This window comes from Notamacropus eugenii, chromosome 3, assembly GCF_028372415.1.
Source record: "Notamacropus eugenii isolate mMacEug1 chromosome 3, mMacEug1.pri_v2, whole genome shotgun sequence".
Classification (NCBI taxonomy): domain Eukaryota; kingdom Metazoa; phylum Chordata; class Mammalia; order Diprotodontia; family Macropodidae; genus Notamacropus; species Notamacropus eugenii.
Window position 1 is genome coordinate 162,057,567 of NC_092874.1, and position 20,924 is coordinate 162,078,490.

At 34.5% G+C, this 20,924-nt stretch overlaps 1 protein-coding gene across 1 annotated transcript in view; it reads right to left on the bottom strand.

Moving 5' to 3' along the window:
* Positions 1–1,561: 1,561 nt before the first annotated feature.
* SEMA3A (semaphorin 3A) overlaps positions 1,562–20,924 on the bottom strand; it is a 524,728-nt gene continuing 505,365 nt past the window's right edge. The window contains 2 exon segments of the mRNA XM_072653227.1: positions 1,562–5,008; positions 7,518–7,660. Coding sequence (XP_072509328.1) covers positions 4,553–5,008; positions 7,518–7,660 — 599 coding nt within the window. The 3' untranslated portion in view covers positions 1,562–4,552.

Consider the following 20,924-nt stretch of genomic DNA (forward strand, 5'->3'; position numbering starts at 1 on the left):
TGTTTCTTCTCTGGATTCCGTTGTCTAGAATATTCCTCCTACTCTCTTTCAACTTGTTTAATTCTCAACTGTCCTACGACCAAACCAAAATGATGCCACTTTTAAAAAATCATTTTTGCCTTTGTCCAGCAATGACACTTTCCATTTCAGATTTGACATAGCTCTTCACTTTTATCTAATATGCTAATCGTGTTTTATTTGCATTATTGCTGGCTGTGTATATAACTGTCATAATTTCTACTAGAGTAAGAGCTTGATGAAGGCAGGGTATCTTTTGTAAACTGTCTCACTACCCATTTAACAGAGTTCTCTTCTCACTAGCCAGCTCTGGTTTTAAATGTCTGTATCTTAAAGGCCAGATGTTATATTCACCACTTCTTTTGTTTGTTTGTTTGGCTTCGGATATACTCAAGTGTATGTGAATTGTTGACTTCTTCATTTCTAAAAGTATCTTAATCATCAAAGTCTAGCGGCATAACAGATGGCAAAAATGAATGTCCAAACTGTGGTTTCTTCTTTTTTATCTCTCCTCTCTCCTTGAACTGCTTAATTCAATAAACTACTTCTGCCTCCAACTTTATTTGATCAGCTATTATATGAAAATACATTATCCAAATGAATTAATGCTTATGTAATTACTTTGAGGAATCTCTGAAGTACATAAATGTGTATTATCAAATATAAATTGGTTAAAATGATTATTTACAATCATAGATGTAGAGCTAAAAAGGAACCTTAGAGATGATTTAGTCAACTCTCTCATTTTACAAATGGGAATACTATGACCTTGACACTTCCCCAGTTTCACATAGTTTATATATAAAAGCTAGGATTTGACCCTAGGTCTTTTGATGTGAAATATAATGCTTTTCCCAGTACATTATGTAGTCTCTTTTCATGATGTAAGGGTAAAAATAAAAATTATTTATGTTTTTTTTAATAAGAAAACCATTTTATATCTGTCTGATATTACTCCAACTTTGGAAGAATTGTCATACCAGTTACTTTAAGAATGTGTATATATGTTTGTGTTTGTATATGTATGTGGTATATACATATATGTATAATGTTTTACATATTGTTTGAACCCAGATGATTTTTTTTCATTAAACCATAATCAAATTTTACCCACTTTTGTCCTAAGATATTCTTTGTGTTTAAACAAGATTATATTTTAAAGGTACGCTTAAAAAATAATGATAATTATTGCACACTTAGTAGCCACATATGAAAATGAGGGATAGGATGTTTCAATATACTGTATCTTTGTAAAGACTCTAGTAAACAAAAATTGTTCATGACTGTTATTAAAAATCTTCATAGAATTTCAAACGTATATTATATGATAGATGGTGAATTTAAATTAGTATCATTTTAGTTAAGAAAAAAATACACACATGTCACATTATCACAATGAGCATCTCTCAAGTATAACTACACTGAGGGAAGTCAATGTGCTGATTTCTTCAGCATCGTTAGTCTTGATCCCAAAGACCCTTCCAGCTCATCTTCTCTGACACTAGATGCTGGTGGGAAGAGTAAAGACATCCAAATTCCAATATTTTGAAGAAATGTGTATTTAACAACTGAATACATGCTAAAAGAAATAATTTACAGCAGCAGTTTCATTTACATTTTGTCTCCAGTTCTCTAGTTCCCATCTGAAATGCAGTGATAAATACAGAGATGGAACATTTTACTACCTGGCAAAGAACATGCTTAGTGAATGGGCACACACCTCCTGCCCTTAAATAGCACATAAACCACCTTATCACCTGCATGGTGAAACCTGGCATTTTAGAATCATGTTGAACACATTGAAATGGAGTACCTATAGATAGCAGTACTTTACAGTGTACCCTCTTTTCTATTAAAAAGTATTTACATCTCTTTTGGCTAATGTGTAGGTAGCAAAAACTGAACTATTTAGCACATACCATTGAAATCCACTAAATAATACATAAAATGATCATTTAATGTGCATTCACATGCATTTTACCTTTTTTTACACTTTGACTTCAGTCAGGTGAGGAAGGTGTAACTTTGCTCTGCAGTGATGCACATTTTCTCTACCTTTATAGTTTTATCATGTTTCTTTTGAACCTCATAGTTTCTATGAGATTTTAAAGCATATTTCATTTCCAATGATCCATGAATATGCAAATGGAAGGCTATTGAAACAATTTAGTTACTTTTTTTGCGTATGCAAACTGTCTTCTCTCAATACACTTTGGCAGAAGATTTTGACTATAAAATGAATTATTTACCTGTATAACATATGTAGAAAACATGAAATCCTAAAACTAATGGTTTATTGAGTCAAGCCAGCCAATATTTTATCAAAGTGTAGCCTTTCTTCCAAATAGTAGCCTAATGACATCAAAATGCACTCCAAAATTGGAGGGCATCCCTGGAGTTATCACACAATCTTTAGTCCTTCACAGCCTCTAGTTTGAAAACTAATAAGACATTGGATACTTCTGTTATAGCAAAGAAATTCTTTTCAACTTCAAGATGTCCAAATTAAGGCTGAAATTCAATACTACCTTTATAGTACATTTGAGATATTTTATGAAAAAATGCTAGAATGACCTATTTTCTAAAGCCTTCTTTGTTCTTTTATTTGTAATTCATACAAGATTTTCTATAATTGTGAAATGGCACACTGACATCATATTAATCAACGAAGATTTCCAGTTGAACTCAAACTATTTTTTTAGCTTTTTTGGAAAAACACAGGCCACCCAACTGATCATTCAAAGTAATCATGAAGACTGAAACCTTGGCTTCAGCCTGTGAAATATTTCAGCTTCTGAGGACTTATTAAATTCACTGTATTCTGAAGTGAGAAATTCGTGACAAGTTAATTAGAATCCCAAAACTACTGTAGTTACAACTCTGATGTCACTTCATTAATTAGCATTTTTCTCCTTATTGCAAATTGTAAAAGGCCTAGGGATAGATCTCCCAGAAAAGGCAATGATATAAAAAAATAGTTTTCTACAGCTGATGGTTTGATGAATCTTAAGCACAATTCCCAGTGAATAATGAATGATAAGACAATGTGGTAAACAAACTCTTGACTCTGGATGCCCTTTCACAAAGCTATTTTAGGAAATCAGTATTTTCATGTTTCAAAAAAGGTGATATCTCCAACTCTGTTATGTGCAAAAGTAAGTCCTGTTGAAATTTAGAGGCATGCTCATTACAGAGAAACAATTACTCCCAAGAGATGTGAATTATGGATAGTTAGGCATTGCTGGTATGATGGGTCTCAAATGAGTTAGGCACTATTACTTCATAACCTTGTTTGAGAACCTATGATCTTGTAATGTAGTTTTGTCACCTTTTCATAGCTTTTCTATTTGACTCCCACTGAAACCAAGAGACGAATCTTTGATGTGTGCAAACTATTTTGTGTGGATTTTCTACCTTTACAGACATAATTAAAAGAATACTTTTTTGGTTCAATTAACCAGAGATAGTGGTTACCATTTTTAGGTAAAATGTACTTCATTTACTCTTCACTGGTCTGTAATAAACAATTGAGATACTTTTTTTTACCAAATTTCTTGATTTTTATATTTTGTGTATGTGGGAAGAGTCAGGAAATTACACAGTTTAAATTTATTAAAGGTAATAATTAGGGTGGGGAGGGAGCAAAAGACTTCTGTTCTTTTCCTTTCTATAGAGAACTAAGGCATACTTTATCCTTGGGTTTTAGGGATTAACTGTTTAATTTATATTCCATATAAAACATATGGGCTGTCTCTGTGACTTGGCTGAAAATTTTCCAAATGAGCAAAAAAAAGCAGCACACAATTGGAATTTTAAAACAATAATTAGAAAGTACAATATTTGTAAGACAAAAGCCTATTCTAGTTTAGAAAAGAGCTAAGTTTTACTGCATATTTGTCATGGTACATTTAAATTATAGTTTAATAAAATACATCTTTAGATCAAAGCTGAAAGAAGACATCAGTAGTAGATCAGTGTATTTCACTTTCTTTCTGGATGATGTGTGGTTTATACTTTTTATGTTTCCATAGACCATTTCATTCGGTGTCATTTTACTTCTTCAGTATGTATAAACAAGAGTTTTGGTAGATAAAAATTATCCTTGTGTCCAACCAATTTTCGAATTTTAATCAGCTTTGTAAATCCATGCAGGTTTTTTTAAATGCTTAGTTCAATAAAAATGGCATTGCTGATGTCAGTTTTCCTTCTTTTACGGAACAGTATGGCAAATGACATTTTTAAGTCTCAGGCAAAGAAAGCAAAACCTGTACAATGGAATTTTTGTAGGAAACATTGTCAGCTAAATTGAATATCTATGTTCATCTTTGAATCTCCATTATATGTTGGTATTAGGAAAGGAGTCTGTTAGGAAAGTTAGTCATGGACTTAATTTATACTTGGTGGAAATCAGTTGGACTTCCCACTTTTGTAAACATCCACATAATGCCATGAGAAAGTTCATGTATATTGCATTTTTTCCAGTTATCTGTCTAAACAAGTTTCTACTTAGGTGAGGTTCCAGAGGTAATGCAGTTCAAACACTCCTGGGTGCCCTCTCAAATTCGTGGGTCCTCCTATTTCTACCTTTCTTATTTTCTTGTAGGTGTTTCCATTTATTACTATTCGCCTGAGAATTGCCCGGCCTCTGTCTACGTTGTTTTCGGTCCCTTTTCCAAACTTGTTCACAGAACTCATCCATTGTATTGAGGTTGGGATGGTTGATGAGTTGCATGAAGTCTCTATACCAGACCTTCTGATTAGGAGTCATGCTATTTGAAATATCCTTGGTCTTAGAACTATCACCATCATCATCTTTATGAAGAAGCTCTTCTAAGTGATCTGTGTCAATGACTTCCAAGGTCACCTTAAGAAGAGTTTGCATGAAGCCATGTTCCACAGCATGACAGAGATAAGCTCCCGAATCTTTCCTTTGTAGACTACGTAGCAAAAGGCCTTGTTCAGTTTTGATGATACGGTCATCCACTCTGATCTGATGTGTGAGAGGAAAAAAAATAGAGGCATTTTCAATTTCATCTATGGTATTTCAAATTATTTTTTTCATTAAGCATACCATGATATTAGAATTTTGGTTTATATTTAGGGGAAAAATTTATAACCATTATAATTTATATCTCAATGGAAATGGTATACAGTAATATTTGGCACTTCTATAGAATAAAATAAGGAAATTATTATCATCCAGTACAAATGGGGATTTTTAATCAATATGAAGTGTAGTTGTATTTTGTAAAAGTTTTTTTAATTTTATATTTATAATTATATAAAAGTTTTTTTTTGTAAAATAACACTTTTTACAGTCAAAATAATAAGTGAAAGAATCAAAAATCTTGTTTTCCTAAAACAATGTTAATGGGAAAAAATATCATTTTGTGAGGGGTGATGTTGAAAGTTTAGTTTAGAAACAGGACAGTGATACTGTAGATCACGTTTTGGCAAAACCTGCACAGCAACAGACTTGTAATAAGAGAGACTGAAAGAAATACTTCAATAATTGAGGAAGTCAGAGCTGAGCCAACAGAGGATAAACCATATTGGGTAGATTTTATTATTATTGACATAATAATATTATAAAAACTATTTCATCAGTTAAACATTTGTTTTGGCAATAATTCTAATTATCAATATGCAATTTTGAGCAAATCACTTATCTATTTTATATTAATAATTTATTCAATTCATAGATATAAAATCAATATTAACATTTACTTAATATATCATCTACCTAACATACGTAGTACAGACTAAAAGACTCTGCATGATACTTTGGTGAGGAGATGGGGCAATTATTTTCATTCTATAGTTTGCCTCTATTGTGTGATTATATTTCTACAGCTCAATCACCCTTTTAAAGAATTTTTCATCATAATACATTTTAACATCAGTGAAATCATTTGGTTAGTGATAGTGAATTTTTTTCCAAAACTTTTTGAAAGCCTAGCACATTCCCTGACCTTTCTTTTGGAAACTCTAATTTATAAAGACAGAAATGTTCATGGTCTGCTCACAAGACTTCTGTTAATTAAATAAATGTGTTTGATTTTCCTGAACTGGTGTCTTTGCATTATCTAATACAACAGATGCTTGTTCAACTGTGTTTCTCTCTTAATCAAAAGTTCAACAGAATAATCTGGAGATATATTAGATCTTAATGACATAGTCAAATGATATCAGCTTCTGCATTTGCATAGTGTGTTTTCATTTGAAGAATACAACCTATGTTACCTTTCTATCTCAAAGGAAAAATCATGATCAAAGGAAGAATTGCACAGAATAAACATATGCTTGAACAACCAAATTTCTTATACAATGATTATGAATAGAAACTTTAAATAAGTGGGATACATGTTGTACAAAATATATAATGGAGAGAGGGGATATTAATATTACATTTTGTTCTAGGGGATAACTGTGAACAAAAACTAACAATGAATTAGTTACATTAAGGGAAAATATTCTTGTGAATTTTCTGATTGTGCAAGCAAAGATAAATCAGTAGGTTCAATATTAATTTTCTATGATTACTCTGTGTGTGTGTGTGTGTGTGTGTGTGTGTGTATAATAAACTCTTGGTTCCATACCTGATTCATGTTTGTACAATAGGTAGCTTTCATATTTCCCCTTCTTCTCTGGGGAAATTTTAGACCACAGCCAAAATCAACATGATTGTAATCAACAACAAGCCAAGATGAAGTGAAGGTTAGGAACCAATAAACCCTGAGCAACCACTAGAGGCAGGTAAAGGAGAAGAATTAATGAAGCTTGTCAGAGTTTTGGCCTCAGCAGAAAGGTAGCTAGCTCGCCATTATACCTGTATTATCTCCCATTTGGCATTTAAGACTCTTGACAATTTTCTCCCTTCTTATTTTCTAGTCTTTTTACATATTAATCTCTTTCAAAAATGCTACTCTAGCCATGCTGACCTTCTCGCTAGTCTTCGCACATGATGCTCCATCTCCCATCCTTGTACCATTGCATCGACTACCCCCCCCCCATTTCTAGAATGTTCTCCTTTTTCACCTCCCCTTCTTAAAAGACCTGGTTTTCTTCAAGGATGAACTCAAGTCCCAATCAGTTCAGAAAGGCTTTCCTTGACTGCTTCAGCTGTTATTATCTTTCCTTCTGAGGCAACCTTCCACCGACTAAGTATGCATCCTATCTTTACCAATTCATGTACATTAATTTCTGTTTCCATTCAAATGTAAGCTTTATGAGGAAAGGGAAAGGACTGTTATTGTTTTTTCTTTGTATTCCTCCAAGTTAGCACAGTGCTTTTCATATAGTAAGTAGTTATTAAATGCTTTTTGACTGGTTAATTGATGACTGAAAATGGGCCATCTATGATAGTTCTAAAACTTTTCAAAAGGTAAAAGGAAAAGGCTAGATAGATTCCTCCATTATGACAAATGAAGGGAAATCATTAAGGAAGACTTTAATAGTAAAAGTTATGTTGAAGAATAAAATCTTTTATATTCTTGTACCTCTTCTTTCCGTTCCTCATTTTGCCTCTGGAATTGCCAATACACTAGAGCACGTTGAGACTTGGGGCTGCACTCCAAGAATGTGCTACTGTTTTCTACTCCATAGATGATTTTTTCTTCAAAACCGTGGCCATTGTAGTTATCTGTCAGTTTATAAAAAGAAAAATGAAATGAGAAGTAAGAAAAAAGACCCTCAATTTCCAAATGCATTTACTTCTTCAGAAAAATCACTTTTCACTGTCAAACTTGTATATTTCAAACTGATTGAGAGTAGCAGTGAAAATAAAGCATACAGCATATAGTAGTAAAGATCTGAAAATTGAGCTTCCTACTTATGAAGACAAAATCAGTTTTGTTTGGGTTATATAAAGCACAAAGGCAGAAGCACAGAGGCTAGAAAGTAACATTTCATTAACACAATGCTGTGTAGAATAAAACTATCTAAACAAGCCACAAGAAATAAATATATGAAATTACTTTCAATATGATATTGAGAAGTGACTGACCAGAAGGTATTTAATCACATGAGAAGGGATTTGATCTAGTTCTATTGCAACTTTATTTGCTAAACAAGAGGTGGTATGGGGCTGTCAGGAAGTTTATAAAATATAAGAATTGCGTTTAAATATATCATAGGTTTGTTGGGAGGCCAAATGAGGAAAAGTCTTTGGACACTTCAAAAGAGCGGTACTGTTATGATGTGACAACTCTCCATTGGAACTGGATATAAATATTCCATCTTTTATTATACTGAGGAATTAGTGAACTAGAAAAAAGAACCCAAAAAAGATATTCAAATAATACATAATAGAAGTAGAGGATGAGGAAAACCAGTTTCCTAAGAAAGGTTCTGTTATTTTACCCTTGACATAACCTCCTTCAGTATGGTAAATGAAACACATTTAAGATCAACAGTATCATATGGGGAGATGCTTTGTAAAACTCATTTGGAAAAAGGCCCTTTTTATAATCTTGTACAATTCTGTTTCCATTAGAATATTCCATAAAATCTGCACCTGGTTAATTTAACTAAAAAACAGTCAAAATATTTTTACATGCAAGACAAGCTGACTTTGCAAAAATATGAAAGAAATATTTACTATCTCCCCTGCAGGTAAGCTCTTAATAATAAAATAATATTTTCTTGTCTAATTTTGGCAGTTACTCTCTCATCAGTTCCCTATTATGGTTCTTATCAGATTTAAAGTTCTCATACTGAGTGTAAAGCTTCCCTAAAAGGATCACCTCCATTATCCTTCATCCTCTACTTTTCAACATATTACGTAGAATACTCACATCTATATAGTGTCCTAAGTTTCACAAAGCACTTTCTTCACAACATCTTTGGGAGGAAGTTATCCAAGCATTACTACTCCCATAATAAGGCAGAAACTAAAATTCTAAAAAAATTTGGGTGAGTTATTTAGGATTACAAAGCAGGTAAGAACCCAAGCTGAGATTCAAACCCAGATCTCTTGATTTCCAAGTCTAGCACTCTATGGATTATGTCAAGTTGCTGATAGTCTTAAATAAAACAATGGTCCTAATTTGTTTTTTCTCCCTGACTTCAACTTGTATACTTTACAAATAAATCTTTCTCAGGGTAGCTAGGTAGCGCAGCGAATACAGCACCAGCCCTGGAGTCAGGAGGACCTGAATTCAAATCTGACCTCAGGTACTTGACACTTACTAGCTGTGTGACCTTGGGGAAGTCACTTAATTCCAATTGCCTTGCTTTGCCCCCTCCAAAAACAAACTGAAACAACAACAAAAAAATTTGTCTCTCCAAAATGTGAAGTTCCTTTAATATTTATCTGACCCTTTATTATATAACAAATCTAACACATGAGAAAAAAAGTAAGACCTATGAAACATTACTATGAATAAATTGTTTGAAAACTGTATATGGCACATCATCTTTTGGCATTTTCATTCCTAGACTAGGTGCTCTTCCAGGTTCATCTTCTTAATGCTACTGATATTACTTTATCCAGTAGGTGTATAGTGGCAGAGTCCAAAGTAGTGGTTCTACTGTCATTCTCAATGTGACTATTTTACCAGAGCACTAAAAATATATATGGGTAGGGAGTTCTATTAAAAATGCTCTCAGGATCTTCTAGCTCAATAGATGTTATCAAAAATCAAGAAATAGATGTTATCAAAAGATGTCTTTCTATCAGTGCCTCCATAAAGATCCTGAGAGCTCAATGGATTTGATCTGTGAAATACCTATTAGGGAGTTAGAAGAGTTTCCTAGACATGACTTATTCCTAAGTACTGTTCAGGAAATTTCCCTGGATTAAAGCAGTGAGGTGGAGCCAGAGCCAGAAAGAGAAATGAGCCCTTTGGGCCAGGTCCTCAGGGAGTCTATGAAGAGTTAGGCTAAAATCTAAGTGATTCCTTGTGTGAGATAATACTATTCCCAATCTTCCTTAAGGTCTGCAAATAAATTTTCACTATAACCCAATGTTGGTCATGGCTGCCAAGTTCATTTGCCTGCAAGGATATAGAGTGTTTGCTGGCCAAAGAAGTTTCTGACTTCTTTATATTCACAACCATTCTGTGTTTGTTAAACTTCTCTAAAAAACTACTTCCCATTTTTACAACTGGTAACAGGTCATTTGGATCATCTGTAGCTTCACTTAGTGTCTTATCAATCAATGATCAATAAATATATATTAAGTACCTATTATATGCAAGGTATTAAGTACTGCGGATACAAAAAGAGGTAAAAGAGAGTCCCTGCCTTCAAGGATCTTACAATCTAGTAGGGGAGACAATACACACACACACACACACAAACTACAAACAAACTATATACAGTATAAATAGGAAAATTAACAGAGGGAAGGAAGCAGAATAAAGACGAGTTAGGGACGGCTTCCAGTAAAAGATGAGTTTTTATTTGGGACCAAAAAGAAATCAGAGAAGTCAGTAGTTTGAGCAGAAGAGGGAGTGTTCCAGGAATAAGGGGAACAGTCCCCCCCAAAAGCACATGGAGCCAAGAGGAGTGGCATTCTTATCTTAACCTTTCTTTTGATTTGGCAGATTTTGATTATTTCTCTAACCAGTCAACAATCTATACAAAGTGAGTTGTATTTTAAGTCGTAATCATTTTCACTGTTTCATTGTGTTATTCGGTGCATAGTATATTAAACCCTTGGCCCCTTTCATTTCCTGATCCCTCAGCATATTTTCTAACAATTTCTAACAGTACTATTTGTCCCAGTACCCAACTTTATGCCAGAGTTCGCAAGTATTAACAGCGAATGTTGACTTGCTCAGAGTTGTATCAAGTTGTTTATATGCTTTTCCTACTACTTAATCTTCGGCAGAGGCTAATGTAAAGGCTGTAATATTCATGATCATCAGTTTATGTTCATCATGAACATTCTAAAGTAAAATAAACAAGTGTTTCATAGGATGAGGTCTCTTGTTCCCTTTGAGTTCATGATGAAACCAATAATAACAACTCTTTTATTTAACTCTTTCTAACAGAACCAGTAACTTAGCTTTCTACTCACTATAACTGCTTGTAGTCTTCTGACTAATTCAGTTAGTCAAAAAACATGTATTAAGTGCTTACTATGTGATGGGCATTGTGCTAAATGCGGTGGATACAAAGAAAGGAAAAAAAATAGTCTCAGCCCTCAAAGAATTTGTATTCAAATAGAGAAAATGTAAAGAACCATGTACATACAAAAAACATGCTGAGTGGAAGAAAGGCAATCCAAAAAAAGTAAGGCATTCTAATTTCCTTTATAGTAACACTGTCATTTTGAAAGTGGTTCAGTTTCTCCACGAATGTCTTTTTTCCTTGGTTGCTGGACAAAGATCTTACATTGAGTGCCAACAACTCAATTAATGTTTAAAGGTGGTCTGAACACTGTGATTCTTAGCATTCCTTTTGCCTTTCTTAGCATGTCCTCCACCATCATTGCAGAAGGGGAGCAGCAGACTTGGAGGGGCCAGAAAAGCTATGTGCTAATCTACGCCCCATTAGTCAGAAGCTACATGAGCCTGTGTCTTGGAAACGGTGAGTTACAGCACCCCTCACTATTATATGGTACAATTAGAGATCAGAGAGAGTGAGCTGTGATTTTGTTGATCCTGGCAACTTCTAGATGAGGAAACACTCTACAGATTTATTCAGTGATTTTCAGTTGTATCTGATTCTTTGTGACCTCATTTAGGGTTTTCTTGGCAAAGATACTGGAGTGATTTGCCATTTCCTTCTCCAGCTCACTTTACAGGTGAGGAGACTAAGGCAAACACAGGGTTAAAAGACTTGCCCAGGGTCACACAGCTAATATGCAGGTCAGCATCTTCACTCCATGATTAGCTATCTGAGAATATAAGTGACTTAACCAGGGTAACAGAACCAGTGTGTATTTTAAGACAGTGGGACAATGCCAGTTCTTTCTCCCCGCCACCATGATGGAGTTTTAATATCTCAGGGGTGTAGTAGTTTTGCCACATATGCCACCTTAGAAATATTTGATCAGAAGCTCTCTATCCCCTTATGCCACTTTAGAAATATATAGTCAGAGGACAATATTCATGCTGACATGCAATAGGTTTTCAGCAAATATCCAGTAAGCACATTTTCTTGAGAGTTTCAAACAAGATCAATTGGTTAACTCTTACTTAGGCTATATCCATACAATTCCAAAATAATGCCCTGACAACTATGTGTGGGATTAGGGGCGGAGTAATTAGCCAAGTGACTGAATCATCTTAGGCACTAGTGATCTTTTATATTACATAATCTCAGAAATACTTCCTAGGTATACAGCATGAATGAGTGATAGAAAGGATCCTAAAGCTATTATTCAAATCTATTTTCCTGTCTCTAGGAAAGAGTAGTATTAAGCCATCTCCTTGCCAATGGGCAGCTGCCCAATTTGTAAAGATTTCTAAGGAAGGAAATTCCACAACCCCTCTCAGTCATCCACTGAGAAATATATTTCACACTTAGAAGAAATCCATTTTGGATGCAAACTTTTACGATGAAAATTATACCAATAGACAAGAGGGGTGTAGTTTTAAAATTGGCATAATGATTCCTCATGGGTTCTGCAATCAGAATAGTTAGAGAAAAATGTTTGAGAGCAAGAAAACATTAGGTTTCTTTTTAAATAACTACAGTATGTTTGGAGAACACAATGTTGCAATATGTTGCAGCTGTTAATGAAAAGAAATAATGTTTTTGAGGAAGCAATCTTCAATTAATCATTTCCTCTTGTAGTAGGTTAATTTATGGAAATGAAATGAGGCTAATAAACCAGAAAAAATGGAAGAAAGTTAAATAAATTGCTTCCTTTTGTAACAACAAAGATTCATGATATCCATCTTTTTGTTGGATATATCACATTGCTAAAGGATGTATTTAGCATTTGATTCTCCTCCAATATCATAGAAACAGAAGGCATCAGATTTCAGCTTTCAACTTATTTAGTTTTCTATCTTAACCCTAGAAATGTTTCTAGGCATTGAAATGTTAATAGTGCACGAATTTCATATGATTAAGTCAGACATGGAGGAGAATGACAAGGGTGAGTTATTTAATATAGCATTTGTCTTTCATGGGAATTTTAAGCTTTGTTTTCATTTTTGGAGATCTTGCTCTTTTGCTTTGGGAAATTGGACATAGATATGAAGTACAAAAGGAATAAAATGAAAGCCTCATTCTGTCAAATATTTGCAGACTGTTTAATCATATCAGCTCAATCATTGAACAAGTAGATTTAACTGTTCAATGACACAGCAATCTTATTTTTCATAATGACACTGAAACCCAATTGCCCATGCCTAGATTTTCTGTTTCAAGTTCCTTCCTTCCATCATTTCAATATCAAGTTCCAGTTTCTCCATGAAAGTTTTCCTGACCTCCTCAGCTAAAAGAGAAATTTCCTCTGCAAATTTTTCATAGACCATTACCTGGACTGCACCTAAGGACTAATCTCCCTTTCCTTTCTGTTATATAGTCATACATGTCTTTCAGGTAAAAAAAAAAACTACTTAAGATCATGTTCTGTCATGTCATTTTATTCAGAGGGCCTAATAGTGTGTTTTGTGTGTGTGTGTATATATATATATATATATATACACACACACACAAACACACATATATAACTGCTTAATAAATACTTCCTGAAATGAATTAACAAGCAAATTATTAACAGCCATAACAAAAATTTAATTTTAAGGAGCAAAGTGATTATGAAATACTTTAATTCAATAAAGGTTCATTAGGTACTGTGGTAGGTGCTAAGGATATAGAGATAAAACGTTCCTTATTCGAAATAATTTAAAGATATACATGCATACAAAGAGTTGTGTTATTTATATATTGACTAGGTTTTCATAGATGCATAAATATGTATATATATATGCACATATAAACATTGTCCGTATGATAGTAATTGACATTTAAATAGAGCATGGTAAAGTGCTTTTTGTCCGCTGTCTCATTTGATTCTCACAATAATCCTGTGAAGTAGATAAGGGATGAACTGAAAACTTAAAAATCTTGTGTGAAGTAAGGGTAGAATTATTAACTTTATTTGGTAATCTAACATCAAGTAGCCTATGCATATTAAGACAAGTAAATGAGTTAGTTGCTCTACTTTTATCTAATGGATTCTAGGCTTTAAAAAAATAATAAATGGAGTAGAATGAATGTAGTTCATGAAACATGGATTTTAAGTCACAGCACTGTGTGTATATTCCTTGTCTTTCTCTGTTTCTCTCAACTTCCTCCTTCAACCTCTGTTGCTTTATCTGTAAACTGAGGAGGTCACTTTGGATGGTCTCTAAGGTCCTTTCTAGATGGTCTCTAAGGTCTATGGTGCTAGTGTGCTATGGAAATAGGGGTTAATGCTATTTTTATTCTGTAGAAGTATCTTGCTATAGAAAATGCATACCTATCATTTTCATGCTGATGGAGCTTAATAGTAATGATTTTCAAAATCATTGATATGAATTATTTAAATTTTATAGCACATAGCAAGCTAATTCTGTACATACATATCTACAAATATGTATGTATTACAGTCCAATATAAATATTTGTCTAACTGAAATCTAACTAATTTGATTATACTTTGGAAGATAGTATCTGCTTTAGCAAGGTCGAAATGCTAAGGAACATTTTAAAAATTGAACTTAATATTGAACAAATAAATTGAACTCTCAATAGATAGCATGGCATAGTGGGTTGAGAGCCAGTCTTGGATTTAGGAAGAACTGGATTCAAGTCCAGCCTCAAAAACAGACTGGATATTTTACCCTAGAGAGGGAGTTGAAGTTCGCAAAACCTCAAGTAGTTCTCTAAGACTGGGAATGGATTAATTTAGTTGCACATTCATACTGATAGAAGTTGCTTCCACTCTGGAAGTTCTCTATACCAAAGAATTAGTATGGACCAAAATTAAATTTAGTTCTGACCAAAATTTCATCTAAACCAAAATTAAATGAATAAAACCTTATGTTTTTTTTAACTTATGCTTTTATTTAATATTTTAAAATAAATTAAAATAATTTATTATAATATAATAGGTAACTCCCAGATAATTCTCTTTGTCAATGAAGGTATCTTCCCTGGAACTTGTAGTCTTAAAGAGTCATGTAAGTAAGCACCATGAAGTTGTGATTTTCCTGGGATCAAAATTCCAGTCCATGTCAGAGGCAGGGTTCAAAACCAAGTCTTCCTGGTTCCAAGGGGAAATCTATCCACTATCTCATGATGCCTCTCAAATAGTTTATTAACTCAACAACTTCACTTTTATATTATATTGATTACATTTTAAGGTTCAAAATAAGATTTTTCTTTCCATGTGCTTGCTTGGTAAGGTTTCATATATTATAGTTACTAAGTTAGTTACTTTGTAGTTTAGCAAATAGTCACTTTTGGCTTGAATTATAATACATTCTATGAATTTGTTATTAAAATATATAGATAAATGTATGGAGGTTTATTATTAATCTATTTTCTGCTTATTTATAACTACATATGACAAAATGTACATAATGGTAGCATGGTACAGATGGTGAAATTAAATGATTTTTCCAAATATCATTCATGAAGCCAGTTGAATGCACAATATTAAAAATAAGATCTGCTAACCTTGACATCCTTTGAAACCAATGGCAATACTGCCTTTTTAGCAGGACTAAGGCTGCAATTTCAATTACTCAAAGAAGAAGATACCTAATATTTTACTTGTTTTTTTTACATATCTGGCATATTTTATTTTTGCCATTTTACAGAAAATATATTATTCAAGAAAGCAGGAATAATCTACATGTCAGAGAAGAATTACCATTGAAATATTACTCTCCAAAAAATAAAAAAGAAACACAGATTTAATGTTTAATTTACTTTTTCCCAAGAGATATGACAAGAGATAGGAAACACCCATTAGCTGAAAACAGAACCTCTCCATAAACAATAATGAAAATACCACCTTGAATTTGAATAAAATGGTTGCTTATTAACAGGCTTGGAATTTTAAAAAAATTCCACTGTGCTCATACTAAGGACACTCTTGTGAGTAATGTGCTAGTTTAGAAGCGGTTATTGGCTTTCAGAAGGCATGGCATAAAATCATTGGAAAGTGGGGTGGAAGCATTTTAACCAAGTCTTGAAAGCTCTTGTGATGAATAAGGATGCAATAAATATTTAAGAAATTGAATCACCAGTGTATACACTGACCTCACTTCCTTTTGTAAGCTGTGTTACCTATCAATTTTTTTTATATAGAATATATGTAATAGACATATTCTTAATATATACAACAGGTAGTAAATTGCTGTTACTGGTTGCTCTCAGAAGTATGCATGGGTTGAAAATATAAACAGTTTAAAGAAGGATTGAGATGAATCTGGATTGAAGGATTGAGATGAATTTGGATTAAATAAGTCCGTTAGAAGATTTACTATGGAGAATTTAGAAATATTTAAGGTTGGAATCATAGTGATCAAACATGATACTTTCTTATGGCCTCCATCTCTCAGTCAGAATCCTGGGATTGGTTGAAAATTGGTTTAAGGCAGCAGAATTCTAGGATTGACTGAAAGCTGGTTTAAAGCAGAAAGTCATCTCTTCTGGCTTTTGTGAATGAATTGTTCATCCTTCGTTTTCAAAGAGGACCGATGACATCACAACATTGGCATAAAGCAAGAAGCTGTAGCACGTACAGTGATCGCCCCAGGAAAATTGTCATGGTACATGGACCAAACCAGGTTGAGGGGAGCTGTCAGGCCTCAAACCATTGATGAGTGACCAGTCCATATCATGTGGCTGGCTCAGACCATGGTGGCATTTCTACAGTGATGTTTAGGTCTGGGAATCTGAATTAGGAGCAGTGGGGAGCCTTAAGAGATGAGAGGGGTATGTATTGACCTATGATTTAGGTAATAAATTAGTAGTTGGGTATAAGGAACACCATGGTGAAGCTTAGCGTCTCCTCTGCAATTTATACTCTCAGAGTTGCCTAATAATACACTGAGAAGTTCAATGGTTTACCCAATGCCACAAAGTCATTTAGTTAGTAGCATTAGAGGCAGAACTTGAATCCAAGAATTCCTGGCTACCTCTCTATTCACTATATCATATAGCCTCAAGATAACCTGGAAAAGCATCTTATCCTCTTTTAAATTACTGTTATTTTGAAGCCACAGTAGAGTTTGCTATAATTATTTAATTCAATGAACCTTTACTTTCCATGTGCAAAGTCACCCAGCTCAGCTCTTGGGATGCAAAATATATATAACAGATGCACAAATCATTTCAAGAAGCAACAAGTACTCAGAACAGGGGAAATTTGAAAAGCTCTCACCTAGAAGGTGGCACCTGAGATGTGCTTCTCAGAAAGCTAGGGATTCTATACATTTGAAGTGAGGAGTAAGCACCTTCTAGACAAAGGGAATCACTTAGGTAGAGGCAGGGACATGGATGATCTAAAGTCATGAATGTGGGGAGAGCTAAAAGAACAGTTTGACCAGAATGGAGAGTGTGTGAAAAGGAAAAGAAATAAAACAAAAAAGGTAGGTGGAAATTAGATTGTGGAGGACTTTAAATGTTAGATTGAAGGGTTTGTATTTTATCCTACAGGCAACGGAGAACCCCTGAAGGTTTTTTTGTTTGTTTTGTTTTGTTGGTGGGGTAGGGTAGGGTATGGGTGACATGGTCAGGAGGAATAGGTAATGTTAGGATTTGGAAGTTAAAGAAGCAAAGAACTGGAGTCCAGCCTGCCCAAACAGAACATTGCCTCACTAGTGTCATTTAAATACAAAATACAGTTTATGTGCTTCAGTTAAGACATATAAAAGATGAAATATTTTCAGAGAAAACTGCGAAGAAACGTGAAGCCAAGTTATACACAGCAGGAAATTCAGTTTCAGCTGCCATGGTAAACTCATTTAGTCACACTTCATAGGATGATAGAATTTATAGGATGCCCTGAGGCTCTAATTCAAACTTCATTTTTCAGATGAGGAGACTGAGGTCCAGAGAGGTAATTATTCCAACACCATGTAATAAGAAGAATAGGATTTGAACCCAGAATCTGTGACTTCAGATTAATTGCACACTTCATTATACTACACTGTCCCTTAGAAATAGTGTGAGTTATGTTTTAGGTGAGTTACGCTATAGAAATTATTGAGAAGACTATTGTAAGAGGTTATTAAGGAAAAGCCAGCATCAGTGAATGGAGGCTCAATTTCCTCTTAATTCTAATCTCTCTCATATTACAACATGGTTAAAACTTCACTACCTTGACAGCATGGTGTGCTATTAAATGAGTTTACCTTGCAGCTGGAACTGAATTTCCTGTAGTGTGTAATTTGGCTTCACATTTCTTAGCAGTTTTCTTTGAAAATGTCTCATGTCTTTTATATGTCTCAATTTGAACACAGACTTTATTCAACATGAGAAGTAAGTGACATTAGCAAGGGAACATATATGATTTAACTGGGTTGGGCTCTGGTCCTTTGCCCACTGAATTTCCAAATATTGACATTATCCTTTCCAAAGACTTTCATTCCTCCTTAAGGGTCAGTCCTGGTGTGGCCAGATATGAATGTTCTCCTTGGTTTTAAGATACTTGAAAAGTGCTTCATTTTGTCATTTTTGTGCCTAATTAAGAATAAAGGGGGAAAAATCACCCTCAACCTTGGTTTCTATTTTAACCAGATGGTTATACTTGCTGTTGCTTTCGCATGCTTCATCTACTTCTGCCTCCAAGGCATTGCATTTGACACCCCACTTGACTAAAATGCACTCTCCATGATGTCAAATTTTGTCTCTATCACTCTTTAAAGCTCTCATCAAAATTCTTTTCCTCCTCACAGATCTTGCGTACTAGTTCCACATGTTATCGGTCGTTACCATCACTCAACCAACATCTTTGCTTTCATTATTTGGCACCTTTGCGATAAGTTGTAACTTGGGCCAACAGGGGTAGGGAGGTAACTGCTGAGAGTATGGGAAGATTGAGTTCCTCTAAATGAATACCTAAGTGGCAAAGTGCAAGAGTGGAATAAATTGAGTGGAAGGCTTGGAGAGAGTGGAGAAAATCATGTTATTTCTCTTTATCCACACTGTTTTCTTCTCGGCCTAATTCTCCCTTTTGAAAAAAGTAAGTTGAATGTCACGAGGCACTACTATACATACAAGCACTATAACTTCCCAAATCTTACTTATCTACCAAGATAAGAATACCTAATTTTCATTTCCTTTTTTTCCCCAAATCTTTACAAGTCTTAGGTTGCCCTGAGTGTAGCAAAAAGAGTCTCTAGACCCTGCTACCATGTTTTCCTTTCCTTCACAGTGTCTTTCTCCCATTGATGAGTTCCTGTGAAAACCTCCATCCTGAGAAAAAGCACAAACCATGTATGTTTCATTCACCACCACCCACTTGCCTGAATATCTGTCCTCCCATGCCTCACCTTTCTCAGTTTCCTTTTACATGTTGTCGTCCCCCTGTTGGGGGCTTCATTTCTTTTGGCTTATATTTGTACCCTCAGTATCAGCATCACCAATGATATTAATAACGATTGTAACAGTTCACATTTATATGGTGTCGCAAAAGTCTTAGTGTAGTTCCCTGATTTAATAGCTTAGAACTAACTGCCCTGTGACTTTTGAGTTATCCTGCATAATGATCTTAGACTTTCAAAGTATTTATTTCATATCAACTTCAGGGGGGCAAATATTATTATGTGCCTTTGACCTTTGTAAAAGGGATATCATCTGATTTACTGGGACTTCTTTGGTGGAGCTGGTTACGTGCTTTTGACCTCTTTTTGTGGGACACATGCTAAAATGATAATAATAACAATGACTAACTCTTGTATAGCACTTACTATGTGCTAAGTGCTTTAAAAACAGTGTCTCATCTGGTCCTCAAGACAATCTTGGAAGGTAGGTTTGATTATTATCACCCCCACTTTACAGGAAACTAAGGCAAACAGAATTCAAGTGACTTGTCTAGTGACACTCAGTTAATATGTCCAGGTCTGAACTCAGCTTCTGGTCTAGGGGTGGGAAACCTGTAGCCTTGAGGCAATATGTGGCCCCCTAGGTCCTGAAGCAGAGCCCTGTGGCTGAATCCCAACTTCACCCCTGTGTCCATTGCTAAAGGATATGTGCTTTGGAATAACACAGCAACTCCTTCTAGGTCCCTATGATCATGAGGGGTTGTGTTCAAGTTAAGTGATGACTGAGTAAAGAAAAGCTGCGCCTCAGAGTGCTATAAGAGAGTAAACTGTTTTTTTAAGTATAAAGATTTGATTTGGATGCCCAGTCTTCCAGTGGGGAGGAGAGGTCAGTCTCTCCCTTATCCCTGGAGTCAATTTTATGGCCACATGCGTCTTTGCTTAGGGCAGCTTGAGAGCAGATTTCAAATCTCAGACTGCATCTTATGTTTTAGGTTTCCTTCCCTAAAAAAGGATTTGTGACCGAAGTTTTTTTTAATATCAATTCCCTTGTGAGTTTGGCCATTTAGAGGTCCTTGACAGTGCTGAATGCCTAGTAGGAAGTGATTCTTTCAACTGCATTTATTCTTAGAGAAAATGACCATTAATAGGATAATATAGAACCACAAGGGACTAAAGGCACACTCCTGAACGGTCGGAAGATTTGGAATTGGTGAGTTGATTAGGCAGTGCAGATCCAAAGTAAAGGTGAAATATCAATTGTAAAGTCTCACAAAGTTTTTTTTGTTTTTTGTTTTTGTTTGTTTTTTGTTTTACCTTCCATGAGTGTATAATAGGTACAAATGTAACCGGTTATTGTTTTATATTTTTAAATATATGTTAATGTGTGCTTATGAGTCTTCCATGTTTTAAGCTTTTATTCTATGGTAGAGGAGATAGATAACTGTTCTATACCTGATATCTC